General features: G+C 37.9%; 1 protein-coding gene across 1 annotated transcript in view; it reads right to left on the reverse strand.

Moving 5' to 3' along the window:
* Positions 1–20,785, reverse strand: part of THADA (thyroid adenoma associated) — a 168,840-nt gene that overhangs the window by 83,452 nt on the left and 64,603 nt on the right. Inside the window, exon 28 of the mRNA XM_009325321.1 lies at positions 9,371–9,539. Within this exon, the coding sequence (XP_009323596.1) occupies positions 9,371–9,539 (169 nt within the window). The remainder of the gene's footprint in view (positions 1–9,370; positions 9,540–20,785) is intronic.

Raw genomic sequence — 20,785 nt, forward strand, 5'->3', positions numbered from 1 at the left:
TACAGAGGGGGTAACTGTCACACTATCCCCGGCACAACCCAGGGTAGTCCTTATTATAGTTACCTCTCAATCAAAAACAGCAGCAGCCTTGTTTTCACTAACTGATGAATATTGCTTATTTTGTAGTAAAACTACACTTTTTTTTAAACTTCAAAGATGCGAACACAAGGTTTACAACAATAGCATCTCGGTACATCCTTAGTTGCTGTAGGAAGGAACTCAATGATGCAGATACTGAATGAAAAGACCTAATAAGTGTTGTAAGAGCTGTCTAAATTTATGCCTTTCTGAAAACGAGTGACATGTCTTAGGAAGTCAGAGACACAGTATTTGGGAGCATCACTAATTATAGTTAAAGCAACTTCAAAGCAATGTCCAACTAGCAGATCTGTCCAGTCAATTAGCAGTACCACATGAGGGTTTTTTTTAAAAAAAAGGGCAGCTGGAAGAAAACCTCTGGCAAAATCTCACCCATTATTTTCTTTCAGAGACTGCCTGCTCCCATTCTTGGAACTTTGTTGCATTTCTGTTACATTCACAAATATAAATCTTGTTCTCAAATGCTTACTGCCTCCTTGTATCAGTGTACCCCTATGTAACAGTTAATACGAATTTACAACATGAAGAAGTGAGACAACTGTTCTGTTATTGCCAACTACATATAAGTGAATGGTTTCAACTTGACATCAATATTTCTTTTCTCTTTGTACTGATCTTAAAAGTAAGGCTTATCTTGAACACTAAAAACTGAGCTTAGAAAAGAAACAGCTGGAAGGAAGTTTCATTGGAAAACATTTAATTATAGCAGGTTTATTTCTTTGATCTGTAGATAATGTAACATTTGTTTACTATCTTGACTTTTTATAAGCCAACGTTGAACTGCTACACTTCAAACTTTACTGCCAAGCCAAATAAACTGTAATTCACCAGAGTCAATGTTTCTGTGCTACTGAATAAAGCCAAATAAACAATATGCTACTTCCCCATTCATTCCCTCAGACCCTTGAGATCCTTTGTCTTCAAAACAAAACAGGAAAAAAATATGGTCACTGACACCCCTGCTGGTAATTTACATTAAAGATTTTTAGGTCAAGCTAACACGTAGTATACCTCCCTCTTTCACTCAGCCACAAGGACCAACATCCAAGAATGACCTTCAAAATGTATTTGCCTAATTTGTCTCGTGTTGCCGTATTCTCCCACCCTAGCCACTGGAGTCTGTGGGGTTTTATTACCTATTCAGTCCTGTAATAAAGAAGGTCCCGTGGTTGCTTGCTAGCTCTTCTTCATGCATCATTCTTCTCTGCTTTATTTTCAAATGCTCGTATTTATTTAAATTGCCTTTATTCCTCTGAGTAAGTGCCCAAGTATTAAACTCATAAAACACGAGTGATTGTAATCTCAAATACCTGAAGCTTGACCTTCCTTTGTAGCAACTTAAACTAGAATCATCCTTCTCTCAAGGGAAGGAAAAAGGCATCCGCATTCATTAGGCAGGCTCTACTTTCATCAACAACAACCTGTCTTAATACAACTCTTCAGGATAATTAAACTACCTAACACATTGATGTTTTCATCATAAACTGCTTCTTCTCATCAGTAAAACTATGTACTTAATTTTTATCTTCAGCAAAGTCATGTCCATACATCTCTGGCTCAAGGGTACTCTAAGCTAAGAGAGCACATGCAGATGTTTCTCCAGCTGCTTGGTCTGTCTCACTCTTTTTCCTAGGCTTGTGCTATTGGTCCTTGCTGGAAGCAGCGCACTGACTCAGACAAATCTTTGCATGACCCAGTGTGGCTGTTCTCAGGTTATGTTCTTTTCCCGGTTTTCTTGCTGCTTTAATGAAGTCTCCAACCATCCTTTAAATCACTTCTTCCAGTCCTCCATTAATATTTAAAACATCAGCATATCCAAAGAGTTGATACAGGTAATTTGAAGTTCTGCCATCGCACAAATCTTGCCGTATTCAATGAACTCCACAAAGAAGAAACAGAAACAGTAAATCACTTTCATAAAAGCCCTGTACAGATGGCAGAAAAGTCTGCCATGCAACCATGCAGGTTTTTTAATCATATTATTTTTTTTTAATACAAGGATTCTAGATTCTTTTGTTGTAAAGTATTTTCAGAAAGATGGGTCTAATTCTACAGGATGCTGCTATTCCCTGAAAAACAGTAACTGCTAATTTCTTGTCCCACTGAAGTCAGTGGGAAATTTAATCTTTAAAATTAGTGTTAATGTAAAGAGTTATGAAGTTCTCTATCTCCTGTTAAGTCTAACTTCTGTCACACGCAACTAAGTTGATATGACTCAGTCTGTTCTTTAGATTTGAGAGAGATGCAGCAGTGCTGCTGGTTACAGAAGCAAAACAAAAAAGGTTCCAAAACTCAAACCAACATTCCTTGCACAAGACTTCGCATTCATATGCAAAACAGAACTGTTTGAATTGGTGAACATTAAAAAAACCCAAAACCAAACAAAAAGCCAAAAAAAAACCCCCCAAAACACTTCTTTGAACCCGCCTACTGCTATAATACCAATTTAGCTAATTGAAACTACAGAATGTTGTGGGAAAATTCAAAGTGTGGAGAAAATTTGAATATTGAGAGTAACAAGTTGTGAAGAGTAACTGACTGCTGATTGATGACACTCAAAACAACATTAAGTAAGTGAATTTCCATTTTTATCTCCATGAAGTTTTAACCCTGCATCAAAGCATAACAAATTCTCTCTGTTTCATCTGTCTCTTGCCAGTTATGTTTCATATTTCTTTAAGAACAGGTCATGTGCACCCCCGGATAGAAGGAGATACTGTTCTTCTCTTGAGATGGAAAACACTGGCATATGCTCAGGGAACAAATTTCAGGATAAATCAGTAGGAGTGACAAAGTAATAGCAATAAGTGGGAAGACTGCAGTGAGGAGAAGAGAAGCTACCAGCCAGACCTCAGATGAGAAGATGAGGGAATGGAGAGAAATCTTCCTAAGGACCATAGCAGACCAGGCAGCATTTCTGTGACTTGAGTTACAGCAGTGACCAAACCACAACAGGAAGGATCCACCTGCAAGGACACGATAGGCCAGCAGCCGTTTTTTATTTTATTCTTTGCAGTTGTTTGATTGCTTGTACAAAGTACCACCAAAAATGTTAATAATCTTCATGAACAAAGCAGCTTCCAGCCAGAAATTGTTCCTCAATTATATGCACAGCTGGGAACTTCTATGAAAAGCTTTATCTTGGACAGTACAATCCATCTCCTGATGGAGGCAGCAAATGGAGGCAGCATACACATTTAAACAAAGTCATGTAGTTCCCTCTCTTCATATACAAGCAGCAAATGATGAGGGAGAAGTCACTGAATCCTCCTTTCTCCTAATCTGTGCCCAAAAGATGCCAAAGGGAATGCAAAATGCTCTCCAAAAAGAAGGGACTGCATAGTGAATAAGACAGATAATGGAAGCAACATTTTTTGTACTGTTTTGTATCCCAGTCTCAAGCTAGACACTGTCAGTGTTTAGTTATAAATCCACACAAGACCTCTAGGAAGTAGGTTAGCACCTTCAACATTTCAGAAGCATCCAAAAGAAGGCACAGAGAAGTTAAATGAAAACACAATGCCTCTTTTAATAACTTTCATTTACCTGATCCCATATGTTCTAAAAATACCTAACTGTAGGCTTGCCAAAGTGAATGTGAGGAAGATCAAACTGATAACATAGAAGATAATGACCCAATTGATGTGCAGATTCTTTCATTTGAAGAAGAAATAAACCTTAATAGTAATTACATCTGCTCCGTGATTAATTGCAGCTGTCCAATGAATTGTTCTCGATATGAACAGTATGTAAGGGTATGTATTTTTCCAGTGCACAAATGTGAAAGAGATTTCTGGAAACTAATGAGTGCAGAACTGTGACTGAAAGCTCCAGTCATACTGCTGCTATTCTACTATGCTAATAACAACTAGATTCTAGGTCTATGCACATCACACAGCCTTTGAAATCCAGCATCAATCATGTTAACTGATTCTCGCAAGATAAAAACAAAAGCTGAAGTCTAACATCTGCTTTCCTTGGCAAACCAATCTGAAAGTTCATGCATTTGGGAGGTTTTTTTGATCATCATAAATAATCTACAACCAGATAAATTAAAGGTGCTGCCTTGTTTTCTAGGCAAATCATGCTTAGGGTCCAGGGGGTTACTGGAGAGCATTGATGACAACTTCCTGACAAAAGCAATAGAGGACACAACAAAGAAGTGCTCCGCTGGACCTCATACTCACAAACAAGGAATGACTCATTGAGGATGTGAAGGTGAAAGGCAGCCTTGGCTGCAGTGACCGTGAGATGGTGGAGTTCATGATCCTGAGAGGAGGAAGCAGGGCAAAAAGCAAGATCACAACCCTGGACTTCACAAGAGCAGATTTTGGCCACTTCCTGGACGTGCTCGGTAGAGTCCTGTAGGGTAAGGCCCTGGAGGGAGCGGGGTCCAAGAAGGCTGGTTGATATTCAAGGACCACTTCCTCCAAGCTCAAGCAGAGTCAATCCCAACAAGCTAGAAGTCAGGCAAACATGCCAGGAGGCCTGCATGGATGAACGAGGAGCTCATGGCAAAACTCAAACATAGAAATGGAGTATACAGAAGGTGGAAGCAGGGACAGGTAACCTGGGAGGAAAACTTGGACACTGTCCAAGCATGCAGAGATGCAGTCAGGGAAGCCAAAGCCCACCTGGAGATGAATCTGGCGGAGGCAAGGCTGAGGTACTGAGTGTCGTCTTCATCTCAGTCTTTCCTAGTAAGGCCCATGGTTAGGAATAACACAGGCCCAAGCTTTCTTTCCCTGGTATGCCCAGAAGCTTACCTTCTTGGACTCCGTTCAGTATAAAGTGTAAGCATACAGAACATGTTATCTAAATTTTATGTAAAAACTGTTCAAAGTTTCAATCAGTTATTTCCAAACCAAGTAAAATTCATGTTTACAATATTTAACCCTTTATTTGCAGTAACAATCTTAAAAACTAATTTGAGTAATTTACATCAAAATTATGATGGTTTACACAAGACCATCTGCAGCAATAAAAGCTATGAAAGTTATACCCACAAATCTATGCAAACAAGAATTAACCAGGTGCAGACTGATGGAAATAATTCTGCATAGCTTCATGAAGATGCCCCAATCACTGGCAGGATCAAAGAATCATTAAAAAATAAAGGGGAGACGAGCAGGAATCTCAAGTGATCATCTGCCATCTCCCAAGCCCAGGCAAAGTCTTATATACATGATGGCAGATCCACTACTTGTAAGTGCTGAACATTAATGCATCCTTAATGTTAGAAAGTAGTTGCCAATATTTAAGCTTATATTTGACTGTGTTAGTGAACTAATGGAGAAAAGTATACCTTTCAGACACCAGCTATCAATAGCTTCCATTTTCCAAGACTAAGTATTGCTGTAGAAATCTCTTGAAGGCTACAGGCAATTTTTGCCCTGGCCTTTCCAATTTCCTCTCTGCATGCTCTTGCTTCAGTATATTTCTTCTTGCTTTGCATTGAGTAAAGAACTCCTAATTTGTCCAAGCTGGTGTGTTATTACACTTTCTATCCATTCTGTGTTAGAGTGATTCCTACTTCTGGAGTTATCGTTTCTTTGAAGAACCACCAGGTCTCCATAATTCCTTTTTCTACTTAGGGCTCATTTCCATGGGATCTCTCTCTATGAATTCTAAATTTAAGTGAACTTGAGCTTTACTAACGTTTGGTTGTCTTTGATTAACTCTCGACTCTAACAAGTGTTTTGCTCAAGACATTCAGGCTTATTGCAACTGCATAGAATTAGACAAACTAAACATCAGGACTTAAAACACACTCTTTTACACAGGTGTTGTCTCTACTGTAGTTTTAAGAGACCCAGTTAAGACTGTTGTCTATGAGACAAGACATTTCTACAAAAACAGACATGAAAAGAGAAAGCAGACCATGCCCCTACCTGCATGGCTTACAAATACCACTACGAGTCAAACCAGTACACTGAAATTATTAATCGCAAGTACAGGTTATTGAAGAAAACATTTCTGAAATAATTACATCTTAATTCTGAATTTCTCAATTGTTCTGAACAGATGGAATACCTACTGCAGGAATTCCAACCCTAAAGAGGCAGAAGGTCAAAAAAACATTTGATCCTCTGATAAGGAAACCTCACAATCTTCCCAATCTTCCCAAATACTTTAAGTTCCTTGGCAACTGCCGAAAGTCAAGAAGTTTCACAAACGTAAAGGCTTCCCTAGTTATAAATTTTGATACACTTCCAGAAGTTTCTACATCAAGCTCTGGACTAACTCTTCCTTTCAGCTGATCAGCTAAGAAACCTAGATCTTAAAACAAAAGAAGCCAGAAATATTTCATCATTCAAGGCGGCCAGTAAAAGATTTCTGCATTTTCTTTTGGATTACAAACTTGACACCCTCACCTTGCCCCCCATGCCAGTTTGGATTATGGAGCGAAGTAGAAACCGCACTCGTAAAGGAAACACTAAGCATAGAAAAGATTTTTATTTGTCTTATTCAAGTCAACGCATTTACTTATGATGCGGAACTACTCCTTGAAGAATACTGTCAGTTCTGTAAGAGTTACAGAACAGCAGTATTCCTCCTAGGTAATTCTTGAAAAGAATTCTTCTGCAAAATATGTAAACCATCAGATTATTTTATCCTCATGCACATTCATATTCCTATGTAAACTGAGCCACAGTTATCCCACTGGAGAGGAAAAGCCATGTTTTCACATAATGCAAAGGTCTGACGTTAAATACAACACATGTATCCACTGTCAAAAAACACTCCTTGTCAATCTCAGCATTTTGAAAACCAGGCCATGTTTGGACAAGCACTCCACGCTGAACTCTTTTTGAATGATCTTTCTATAAATTAACATTTGGCTTGCAGCAGATGAAGCGATTACATAACTCTGAAACATAACTGAAAGACACCTTCAAGATTCATTACATTTGGCACTGCCACATAAGCTTTAAGTTGAATAATTGCAACTTTCCTGTTCAAGATTTGACAGCATATGAACACCGAAATAAAAAAAATCAGGCAATGAACTTAGTCAGCTTCTGACTAATGTGACTGAACAAACAAAATGAAATTACTGAATTCCATCTGCATAAGATATTGGCCTTGTATTGCTGGAAAAATCTAAATTTTATTGAGTTTTGTACAGACTCACTCTTTTTAGTAGGAATTTTTGTTTTGGTTTTATATCAAAGAGGAAGATAAATTCTCTGCTGTGTCACAGAAATGCAGTGCAAACAGTTTTGAACGCTGCCAGATCACTGCCTCTTCAAGTAAGCCTTCAGAAAAACAGTGCTTTAACGAATAGTCCCATAACATAATTTTCTACAGTTCATTGAGCCTTAGCAGCAACTTTGCAAGTCCTGTCTTACATTGATAAAAAGGAAACTGAAACCATGCATCCAACAACCCCTGAAAGTCATAGTACTTTGCTCTTTGTACTATTTACAGGAGGTGCATGCTAACTACACCTGGCGTTAGTGTTTTAGAGGTACAACATCAAACACCACTGCCTCCCTTTTTGCACATCTTTATCACCCTACAGTATTTCTTCTGAATGTTTTGTTATTTTTAACTAGCAACAGATAGTTCAGCGTTTCAGTCGTACGCTATATTTGATTAAGTATTAAATGAAGACTGCACAACCTTGATTCACGAGTCATAAAAGCAAAGCCCAAGACAAATGCGAGAGACCAAACATCACTGAACTGTTATGGAAGAACTGACATTTTTTTGAAGAATGTCATACTCTGACAGCACCGGTCTCTCCCTAGTGCAGTACCAACTGCAGTAGTAGTTCCTAGTAGCTGCTCAAAACAGGTGAAAAATCACATTTAAAGCCCCAAGAATATCTCTTGTCTCACAGGTATGGAAAAGAAGACTCCCTACACCGATGCGTAAGATTGTGTTAGCAACACTGGATTAAAAAACAGATCATCCTTTGGGCTCTTTCAGAACCAACCCTCCATTATTATTTTTTTTCCAGGTCCCTAAAAAGCAAGCAGTAGCTTTATATAATAGTTTCAGTCCATACCCTCATGGACCAGGGTTATAATCGTTTTGGACTGAGAAAGCACTTAATTCTCTCTGTTGGAATAACCCTCTTCCTAATGCTTCAGGAGGTTCAGGACACACGAGAGCTGCACAGGTAATTTCATGATGGCAATCTCCTCCCTCCCCCGCAGATGCAGCAGCTGACAGGTCTAAGCACTTGCATGCATACAGGTGCATGGACTGCTTTTCAGAGCAGAAAAAACTGGACACAGTCATCCCACACCCTGCTACAACCTTCACTGTAACCAGTCGTCATCCAAATCCAGATTCAATTGGCTGAAACCCTTTACAGGTAAAATTGACACTAACAGCTCTAGAGGGATTCGACACATTTCCCTGTCCTAGGTCTCCTGTAAGGTTATGATTTTAAAGGAAAATACATGCTGGAAAAGATACAGTAAACAACCAAAACAAAACCACACACACCCCACCACACAGTTTATAGTGGGAATGTGTACCTAGATAGTTTGCCAGCTAAGGCAGACTAACATAGCTGGTCATGTACAATACGGCTTTGTTGGAGGGTTGCTCGTGAAAAACAGGCAATAAAAATGAGTCACTTATTACCGTGATAGCTTAAAAATCAAACACAGTGAACCGACTGCCATAAACCAAAGGAATGATATATGGGGAATGAAAAAACTTCTGCTTCCAAACCAATAGCGAGCTGTTCTCCAGAATATTCTCAGAAGAATACACTATAAAGCTTAGCACAGCTTGTACAGCAAACTGACAGGAAGCTGCTGGTGCAGCAGGAAAAGCAAATGAAGTAACATAAATATGCAGGTAAGTAGCAAGTCTCAATATCTACAATACTATTGGGCTTGGAGTTCAGCTTTGCCTCAGATTTGCTCTTTTGGGCAAGTCACACAGATCACTCTGTATATATGTTTAGATAAAGATATTTGCCCTCAAAGCACTTTAATCCCCAGAGATGAAACATTATATGAAAAGTAAATGTTGATATTTGCAGCTTACAGCCTTCTAATGAAGGTTGAAATGTGCATTCCACATTTATCATCTGATAGAATCGACTCAAAAGCAGTCTTCATACATGTTTTGACAATATGTGATCGTTCAGCACAACTCATTGCGAGTTGTCTGGCTGTGAAGTATGACCAAAAAAAATCCAAAAACCCCACAGTAAAAAAAAACCCCACCAAACACAAAAAAACAAAACCAAAACAAACCCCAAAACACACAAACCGAAAAACCCAAACAACCCCCAAAAACTTACTTGCAGAAGCGTTCCGTGAATATTATTCTGTCGTATGCAAGGACTGGTACAGTCTGGAAGCCCCTCCAACAAGGACAGCACTGTATGCGGTACTTCATTTACCATAACAAATGGAACAAGGGCCCGACCTGACATCTCACGTGAACGGTACACAGGAGAGTGCCCACACCTAGAAAAAGGAGAAATACTTATTTTTTGTCATCCAGCTGCAATCCACTGCTGTGGCTAAAACAAAACAAAGGATAATGCAATGAAAACTAAAACACATTTCTCACAAATCAAATGTACAGTCTTTCGTCTCAGTAGTGAGAGAATATTTGCCCAGAAACATAAGTCATACTAGAGCCACGTTAGAAACTTTTTTTCTTCCTTCAGAAGCTCCTGTGTTTACATAAAGTAAAAAAAAAAAATATGCAATTATGCCATCAAACAGGTTAAGTACATGGTCCTGTTCCATCTTTCTTCATGTTTATGTTACTATACAGCAATCATATTCAAATGTATTATGAGTTTGACTTAAAACTATTAAACTCCATGTTCTTAACCAGATGTTTCCATAAGAACACAACACGGTGTCTACTGGAATTTTAAGTCATATCTCCCACTGGTTTTTAGAACATATTTAAAGGCAGGAAGTAAAAGACACATTGGAGAATAATTTTCTAGTATTTATAATTAGTATCTCAGAAATACTTTTTATTTATTAAAAATCAACTGATAAGACTCAAGACTGCATATAAAACACAAGCCAAAAAGAACCTTTTATCTTTTAATGTTATTAAGGTTTTAACTGGCTGTAGATTTATGATTATACATAGAATTAACTATTCAGCTATATTAACACATTAACCAGCTGTATGCTACTTCAGTAGCATGTATACAGAGTTGAAGTGAATAAAAAAATCTTTTCTCAACTAAAAGTAGGTTAGGCTAAGTCTTTCAAAGCCAGTAATTCTTGCCTGTGTCAATTTTTGTAAGGCAGGTACGATTCAGCCACCCACAGTCTCAGACAACTGAGAAAGTTACCACAGGGTTTAGAAATGAATGGCCAAATGACTTCGGTGATGTAAAACGCAGTATGGCAGAAGTTATGCTCCGATACCTCCCAGCTGATTGTGATGACCCAGAGAGATAGCCTTCCCTCTTCCTACCCTCTCATCCTTTTCCTGAATTGCTTCTTACGTATTTTCAGCTTACAAAAATCACATGTAGTTGAGATTATCCCCTGCCAAACTGGGCAAACCACTTCTGAGCTCTCCCAAACAAGCCCTGCAGGGTCATGCCTGCATATTTAAAAAATGAAATGAAATTAAAAGGTATTCTAAGGTTTCAAATGTCTCTAGCAAATTGTCCTGGTTTCAGCTGGGGTAGAGTTAATTTCCTTCCTAGTAGCTGGTACAGTGCTGTGTTTTGGATTTAGCATGAGAACAATGTTGATAACACACTGATGTTTCAGTTGTTGCTAAGCAGTGCTTACACTAGTCAAGGTCTTTCCAGCTTCCCATGCCCTACTGACTAAGAAGGCTGGAGGTGCACAAGAAGCTGGGAGGGGGCACAGACAGGACAGCTGACCCCAACTGGCCAGAGGGATATTCCATACCATGTGGCGTCATGCTAAGTACATAAACTGGGGGGAGTTGGCTGGGGGGCAGCGATCACTGCTTGAGGACTGGCTGGGCATCGGTCGGCAGGTGGTGAGCAATTGCATTGTGCATCACTTGCTTTGTATATTCTTTTATCATCATTATTATTCTTCTCCTTTTCCTTTCCTTTTCTGTCCTACTGAACTATCTTTATCTCAACCCATGAATTTTACTCTTCCCTCCCCCCTGCTCAATTCTCTCCCCTATCCCACGGGGGGGCGGGGGGAGAGTGAGCGAAAGGCTGTGTGGTGTTTAGCTGCCTGCCAGGTTAAACCACAACACAAATTTACATCAATACTCAAAGTAGTTGTTTACTTTAGTTCACATCAAAGAAATACAGAAAATAGTTTTCATCTTGAGACAGCAACTGAATTAATAGGGTTTTGAACCCAAGACAGTAAATAGACTTAACTGAAATAGCGTAACAGTTCTGACATTTTAGTCATGTTAGGCCACGGTATGCCTGAAAAACACAGACCTCATTTAGAGGAAGCAGAGAGCTGTGCTACCCTGAACAACAGGCTTTTGTGGGAGTTTTCATCCTCACAGTATGGCAGCATGTTCTATCCTCCACCTCCCCATGTCTTCCCTTGTAGGGAATGACTCTTGGAAAGATGATCTTTGCACTGCCTTTTCAAAGACTGGCTGTCCTTCACAACAGGATGCAAAAGCAGTGCAGTCACAACTGGAGGCTCTTCTGTATGGAGAAGCTTTAATTCTGTATTGACAAGGTGCAAGAAGAAAGTCAGCTTAGCTCTTAATGAAAAACTTCCATTTTTTTTTTGAACAAAAACATTTTAATTCTACTGCACAATAAACTTAAACCTGAGAAGCGATTTGTCTGAAACCATTCCTTTATTTCTGCTCAACCATGTTTTCTTAACCAAGAGATTCTCACATGTAGATGTTCTTTCCAAACACAAGCAACTCTGATACTGTAAAGAATGTCTAGTTTTTAATTAGCTGTAACTGTATACTCAAGAGTGTTCTTTATTTTGTTCATGACCTTTTATAAATCCTAAGGAATCTGACATATCTTCAGAAGGAAGAGTGGAAAATGGGTAAAATGCCAGGGTTTCCTCTAACTTGTGCAAGGGTACTTTCCGACCCTACATGTTTCAGAGGGGGTTTTCTCCTCGAACACGATGCAATGAAGTAGAATGGAATTCTGTGGGTTTTTTCCTAGTAATAAAAAATGGAGTTGAGAACAATTTTTTAGATAATCTGACTTTAACTTTGGTGTCTTGTAAAAACTGACATTAAAGACTTACAACACATGCACATACATCTATGTATGAGATACAGTATTTTACACATCAAATTTTGTTCCATGCTGTTTTTTTACCACATTAATTATGGAACTAGAAGTGACTGCTCTGTCTTCAGAAAGAAGAAAATAATTTCATATTACAGGCAAAATTGTCTCAGCTGCCTAAAGTCTGGGTCCACAACAGAGACTGCCACCTCAGCATTTATACTGAATGTATGTAAGGCAAAAGTGCAATTCTCAAAACTACCGCCAAGTCTAATCTTCGCCTCTCCTCATGCCCCATAAATTGTTGTTGTCTATAAGAACCTCAGCAGCTGAGTGTTACCCCACACAGAAGCCTAACCAGGACCCTCAAATTAGGTTCTGTTTTGCACTTTGAGGATCCTAAATCAGAGGGCAATAACCTCCTCCTCCCCCTGAGCAAACACACAGGTGCCCAGCGGGTGGAGAACTCACCCGGGAAGCAGGGGACCCAGTTCTGCAACTTTCTGTGCCTGAGGGAAGCGCAAACCCACAGCTACTACTTGCCCAAAGGGTGACCCAGCCACCAACCTGCCACTGTACTACGCACCTGCTGTACATTAATGCAAACTTCTCACCCTACAGATTGCTACATAGGGTGCAGTGTAGTCACAGGAGCTGACATTTTAGTGGAAACCCTCATAAGAGCACTCCTACGAAATCATTACAAGGAACGAAAGCATCACGAAGTTTAAGAACAATAAAGTATCTGCTTTATAGGAACACATATGGGAATACAGGGAAAGTATTTCACATTGACAAATAGCTTCTCAAATCTAAGAGGGGTTAACATTCCTACTGTTTCTTCTTTTTTTTTTTTAATTTATTTTTTAAGATCGCCTAATACTCAAAGAAAAATCAGTGTGTGTGTGTGTGTCCTGAGAAACAGTACTGGTAACATTTCAAAAACACTCCTCCTTTCACATACACATGCCAAGATATCATGCCAAGTCACCACTAGTGACCTGTCCCTGAACTTCTGCATACCCTGAAGGCACTTATATGTACATCTCTCATGTTTTGAAGACGCTTGGCTTCATTCCTGAATCATGCAAGAAGTTTGCCAGAAGAATGTCAAAATATACACTACTTTTTCCATAACCTGTTACAGCACCCTAGATTAAGAGCAGGCAGTTTTGATTTTTATTGGATCCCACTTAGATATAATCTCTTACCTGTAAATAAAACTAAACAGGATCAATTCTCAAAAAGTGAGAGGAAGAATGAATGCAAATAAAACAACTGAGTAACACAAGACAATCTAACCCAATGTAGCAATTTTTTTGTTTATTGTTATAGCAGCCTCCAAGATCAACTATACACCTTAACACTGAATCCACCACCTGTATTCTTAAATATTTATTTATCTAGGATTTAGCCACAACTATGGGAAGCAATCTCACAAGAAAAATCATTACACAACTACAGCAGTCACTGTAACTCAGTTTGTACCTGCAGCGAAACCTAGCAGCTTAAGGAAAGAAATATTTTAAAGCTGTTAAACTATTCTGGTTACTCCTCCTGCAGCAGTTTAACACACTGCCATCCCTGAGATTAGTTTTACTTATGTGGTGGCAGTTGCCTTGCCAGGACATTGGCAGAAAGGAACGGGACCTCCAACCTTGGCCACTTCACCATCCAGACTCTAAGCTTCACCTGCCAACAACATGACTAAAGTCTGTCACAGGTTGCATCTACTCATCTTCTCTGCGGGCAAGTACGAGCAATGGAGTCTTGCATCTCTTAGGGCAGCACATATGCGGGTCCAAACCTGTATTTAAAACTGTTTCATTTTCTTTGATTTGAAAAATATGGCAGGGAGTGTTTTCAGTATGTGACGCTTTCTTTACATGCAGATCATGTATAAATAGACTTTAAAATCTAAGAAATATCTAAAATGTTGTCATATGTAAAAACATACAGTATTGCAACCTAGTTTTATTACATCTCAAGGTAGCAACAAGCAACAAAACTTGCAAAATCCTCATGTTAAATCCTGAGGGCTATTAACAACTGTTGAAGTAGTATTCCGCGTTGAACTCAGTACTGTTTATCTAGGTGCACAAGGTATTGGATGTAAACATGTTTACTTCAAACAGTCCATGACCAAGAACAAAAAGTCAATAAATCTGAGGTGGTTTCATTCTGTGTAACTGTAGATTCAATGCATTTCCACTGCTCCGTTCCAGCTTTAACACTTAGATCCTGAACAACCCTCCTAACTGACATAATTTATGACCAACTCTCTTAAGGCACAAAGATTCCATACTCCTCTGCACACATCAAAGTATCTAATTTATTACTCTGGCTACAAACAACAGAACACTAGCTGTAAATAAAAATATCTTAAACTTTTTTTGGGAAAAAAAAAGAGAACTGCAGGTGTTTCCTATGTACTTATTTTTCTCCCTTTCTTATTACTCCCCCTAAACAGACCTTATATTACCCAAATTAACCAACCAAATAAGGATTTAGTTATATACCTTTTATATGAAGATCACAGAAATAAATGAGTAGATCACACCTGTAGCTGAAGCTATGTCCATTACATTAAGTAATGCTATAGTTCTTAGAAGAAGGATTAACAAGGAGAAAACTATCTATTTCCAGGTTTACTGGATGTTGTCACAGCGATCTGTGCATTACTAATTATGTCACTGCTTATTAGCAATACAGTTCCTGCAGTCCTATAGACAGTATCACGGCATCACAATTTGTTTTCAGCTGAAATACATTCACATCCATTGCCTTCACAAAATGTTGGAAGAGGGAATCGGGAACAGCAGCCATGAAAACGGAACTGAAACAACGGGAGAACAAGCTGAACAACAAGGAAGGGAACATTCTGCAGAAGGGGCCTCTGATCTTGTAAGTCAAACCAAATAACCTGCCACCATCACAAAAAGAGTTTGGGAGAAGAGGGCAGCATGAGGCAGGAAAGGCACACTTGCAATTCAAACAAACCAACTCTGCCTGCTAGTTCAAGAATTTTAACAGCCTCTAGGGTTTTTAAAAGATAAAACTGATTAAAAATAAATGAATAAATAAAAAAATCAAATAGATGGTATCCTTTAAACCCTGGAGCTAGTTATGCCACAAGGTCCTAACAAATGCACTGGAAAGGAAAAATTGTAGTAAGGCTTCTGGTTGATTCTGTATATACATGGTAAGTTGTATGAGAAAGAGGTTCTCTCTTTCCTCCACCATGCACCTATATAGTTCAAGTCACATTATCAGTTCTAAAGCAAGAACTAAAACCATGAAATTACATTAGGGGAAAACATGGATGGGGATCATAGAGAAAAGTATTTAGCAACAGATTCAGTTCATATTAGAGTTTGGTTATTAAGATTCAAGAGCATTGCGCTGCCTGTATTAATTGAAATAACTAAAAAAAAAGACTTTTTTTTAGAAAAAAATTCATCATTATTATATACTAGTTCATTTTTTTCCCCTTCAAGTTCTCTCCCGAAAGATTAAATTCAGCATCTTTCAAATGCAGTATTACAGGTTTCCAAGCAAAGAGAGGTCCAAAAATAGCATTAAAAAATACACTCATGCTTCTACACAATTAACATAACTTGGACTTCCATACTGGGGACAAATCAGCAGGACAGTACCTATTCATTAATGTGAGAGTTAAGGTTTCCTGGAATATGAACAATTATTTGCTATACATGTACCTGAAGTTTCTTTTGTTCATTTATTGATTTGCTTATTTTGTGTTTTTCTTTTAAGGAAACACAACTATTTTCCACTTCATTAGATTTCTGTGTTTCTTAGCAAAAGGGAAAAAAAAGTATCCAAAGCATTTAATTTTTAAAACTTATTTCACTGCGGAAACCTGCATTGTAATTGGCCTGAAGACAATTTTTTGTTCTTTAATCTGAAATTAAGAACAAAAAAAAAACCCAGAATAATCCAAGGTTTTATATAGTATCTCAATATTTACCTGACAAGTAGAAAAACATTACAAAAGTATCAACAGTCTGTCAGAGGTTTTAGATCTACAGTCAACACATGAATGTAGTCCAGAAAATGTTTGAACACAGCCATGGACAGAAACAGATCAACTTTAATTTCAGGTTATTTATGCAGTACTAAACCTCAATTCTTATCTATTTCCTTTAAAGTGAAGTTAATGGTTGCCCAATCTTCTAATCTCTTTATACATTGTGTTAAGTATTTTATTCTTCCAACTTGGGCAATTAAGATAAAACCGTATGTTTTTGTAAAGGCAGTGTTTTCCACACAAGCACTTAATGAATCAGAGTAGCTGTAAATACTGCAGGAACTATGAAGGCAAAGTACATGGACTTTTATTTGTGAAAGCTGTCCACAAGCTACGCCAGGAGTTGTTTCTCCGTATGTTTCGAAGGGCTTTCTAGGAAGAAATTACAGACATTTTTCTCTTGTCACCAAGACCTAGGTTATTGTTAAAAGTGGCCAACTGATACCAAGCTGAATCAACAACAGAAACTTGAATTGTTGTGGTTCAGCCAGCCAACAAACTAAGATCTCTAACGTGTAAGCCTACGAAAACTGTTACTAATACTGTGTGTAAACTTTAGGCCAACAGAAATGTGTTCTCTTCAAATGGAGATTTTTTGTAGAACATGCTGACACAGTTTAAATGACATCTCTTCTTGCATTCACATCAAGAAATCTCAAATAATATCTCCAGGTAGCTAACCTCTACGTTTATTTAACTGTTTGCTGAAGTCCCATGAGGTTAGAGCCTCCTTTCACCAGTTTTTGGTTCACAGCATTCTAGAGAAAAAACAACTGCTCTTAACTCAAGGTCATGTAAAAGAAAAATTTTCATTCACAACCATATTTCAACTTTGTTCATTTGTGAAGTTACTACGATGTTTCACAACTACAGAATAATGGAAAGAAACACACACCACTTACTACCAAAACAGTTAGGAAAAAACGCAACACAGAACGTAGACAAACTACTTTGTCTTAACGACTGTATCATCATTATTTTGAACTCTATGAAAGGGAAGTTGAATGCATAAACCAAGTCTCAGCACCTTGTGAAGATTTTGAAAGCTTCAGCTGATTGTAAACAAGAATGCAACAAAAGCAGTTTTCAAAACTTATTATCAGACCCGTGAAAACAACCAAAGGATCTGGGTTCTCAAAGACACTTTCCTTTCAACCATATCACCAAAAGTAGCTAACCCACTGCCAAACAACCTTCCCAATATTGACTCTTCTCAAACTCAGACTGTTCTTTTTAAGTAATACTGGCTTTTTAAAATATTATACTTGGTTTTCCTTGACACATCTACCGTCCTCTGCATAGTTAATGCATTATTTCTCTCCATTGTCATGTTCCTTCCTGCAAACACTTTTGCAGAACAAACTAAATGTTACTATTTGGCTACTTATCTTGACCAGCAAAGTACTTACTGACTGGCTAATTTTAAGTATGTAAATGAATAATACAAGTATTTCATCAATTATGTGTTGACAGTTGAGCACCCCATCATATTTTTTACTGGATCATGTTTTAAATAAGTAGCAGCATATATCAAATTTTAACCTAGGATGCCAGCCATTGGCCCTCTTCAAGAGTCTGTAATACTGGACAAAGATATTGTTACTCTCAGCGCTCATGAACACCTCTCTGCCAGACATCACCTTTTATTTCCCATGAATCTGACAGCTCCCTACAGTTTGTGAATATTTTCTGAATTGCTTCAGATGATAATTTGCCAATGAGAAGCAGATTGATGAACACAGTAAAAACTGGAATAACGAATCAATAATGAATACCTAGGGGTTGTAATATTTTCCATTAGCACCTCTTGAACATGAACATTTGCCCACAGTTTAAGAGGAAAGGCTGAGGAATACAGCAAAGAACGTACAGCAAAGAACGTACAAGATGTACAATGATTTCTAGCTGAGCAGAAGGTCTTGAACAGCCTAGTGCCAATCAAGCACTTTGCAGTCTTCTTTAGCACTACCATTTGAACTTAATAAAAATGGAAAAACTGAAAAACTGTTTACTATTTCTTATTTAAAAATGCTAAAAAAAGTCTGAAAACCTTATTAATAAACACTTACGGTGAACCATAAATATTTTTACAGATCAGTACCGATCACTATGCAATCAGGATTGCACAGAGAATAGACTGTAAGTAGAAATGAAAGAATTCCAAGCCAGTCCCAACTCACAGGAGGGGAGTTATGCTCAGAGGGGAAACACATTCCCCTCCCTTCCTCCTTCTCCCCCAGCCATGCAAAACTTCATCTTAGATGAAGTCAAACAAGAGATTTAACACTACAAAATACAGTAAGAATCTCAAAAACAATGTATGTTTTAGGGGTGCATGTTGCTCCTTTTTCCAAATGCCTACACCAGCTCAGGTATTTTGGGAACCTTGCCTATAATCAAAAGGATATCTGTCTTCCTATTGCAATGACAGGTCAGTCCCATAAGCTTCCCCAGCAAGGATAGGGCATTCCAATGGGTCAGAGCCTGCTCCTAGTATCACAGGGCTTCCAAATAATAAATTATTGTGGACAGTTAAAATACTACGCAGTTATACTGATCAGACATTAGATTACAAAGAGAAAAAAACACCAAGACAAAGGAAAAAACCAGAGACCAAAGACTGAGATGTGCATGTGATATGGAAACCCAGGGAGACGCTTTTATAAACAACTAATCAAGAGCAGCTATTTTAATACAACAATGCTGCAACAAACATATGTAGTTCTTTTCATCTAATATGAAAAGGCATTTCCACAAAAGCTCTTTGTTTATCAGACCCCCAACAAGATTCCCAGTCTTACAGAAACGACAGTTGAAAACGGGCGAGTTTTGACATCAATTCTGCTACTGATGCCGTGCCACACTAAAGTAAAGGAAAGAGGAGAAAGCAGAGGAAGCACACTTAGCACAACCATTCAGCTATCTCGTTTGGCCACTTACCAAAGGATACCAGTGTTTAGCCTACAGAAAGTCAGATGGCTGCTTTCAAGTCAGATACAGGATGATGTACTAAACTCACATATGCAATTGTGCATGTGTGAAACAAAACAAATGCAGGGAAACTGCATTTAAACAACTTATATACACAGCAATTTTAACAAAGTATACATGAATGACTTCAGTCAAGCTCTTCCCAAACAAACTGAAGATATCTCGTTATCAGAACTCCCTCACTCCCCTGTCTCTTGTGCTCTTTATTCAGTGTAAGGTTTTAAAATTATTTCAAAGTCTCACAGACACTTTTGATTTTACATTTGAATTTTGTTTCTTTATTACTCCATCTTACCCTAGACCCAATTCCCATGAAGCCTATATAAGATTTGTCACAGGGCTACAATGGAACAGGACCAGGCACCTGATAGACTGGATATAATTAAACACAACACAAAGCAATAAAACTAATAGGCATAGGTCAACAGAGATTAACTTTTTCAAAAGAGCAACCCACATGCATGTAACATTATTGATCGGTGAATATTTAAATTCACACCACCTTCTCGAATATTAATACTACTATACCTGGGTCTTTTTCCTTAAGATGTTTCCTTAAGAAGCAAGCTCTCACAGATTTATAAAAAAAGACACAACTGTGATTCCTAGAGAGTCCCAGAATTCATGGTCATGTGCTCCGCTTCCAAAGAAGCTAAAGTAAACCTATATCAATCTCACTTATTTAATACACATTTTTCAAACTGCCTAAAACATAAAACTGAATGATTTGCAACATTAGTACACACAGGTTACAGCAGTAAGATCATAATTTTACATATACATCTTTACATAATTGGATTTGTTCTTCAAAAGCAAAAGATGTGAACTATGGCAATAATATTTCCCCCTTATCTGTACTGAAGTAAACTGAGCAATGAAGACTGAAAGGAATATGCGAGGAATTTGTGAACATAAGTGGAAAGTGAATGGGGAGAGAAAAAAACAGGCAAAGCTGCATCAGAATGACATTTTGTATCTTAGTAGGAAAGCATCAAAGAACCAGAGATAAATCAGTCAATGAAAAAGACAGAACAATAATGTAAAAATGACATTAAGTATATCTGGCAATTGAAAACCATATTGGGGGATAGAGTATTATGCAACATCACGAGGTTGCTTCATTACATGGGAAAGAACTTAAACTTTTTACTAATCAGAAAACTATTGAACACAGTTAGTCCTTTGTACTAGGTTCAAGCAGAATGTAACTGAAGGTCTATTTTTAAATTTCCACCAAATATTTTTAAAGATAGACTGTGATTCACTTTGGCCAATAAAAACTGCAAAACAAAATTAATTGTTAGAGATTAAAATTCAAGTTCGTATTTCTATTACAAATTTGCATGTTGAGTAACAGCATTCTTAAAATAGCTTTCTAAGCTTGTTGGTATCTGACAATACTTAATCTCTGAATAGCATTTTGTACAGAACAATTTATGGAATTTATACGTTATACACTGAACCTCTCAGACTTCACT

This window comes from Pygoscelis adeliae, unplaced genomic scaffold (genome assembly GCF_000699105.1).
Source record: "Pygoscelis adeliae isolate BGI_AS28 unplaced genomic scaffold, ASM69910v1 Scaffold96, whole genome shotgun sequence".
Lineage (NCBI taxonomy): Eukaryota > Metazoa > Chordata > Aves > Sphenisciformes > Spheniscidae > Pygoscelis > Pygoscelis adeliae.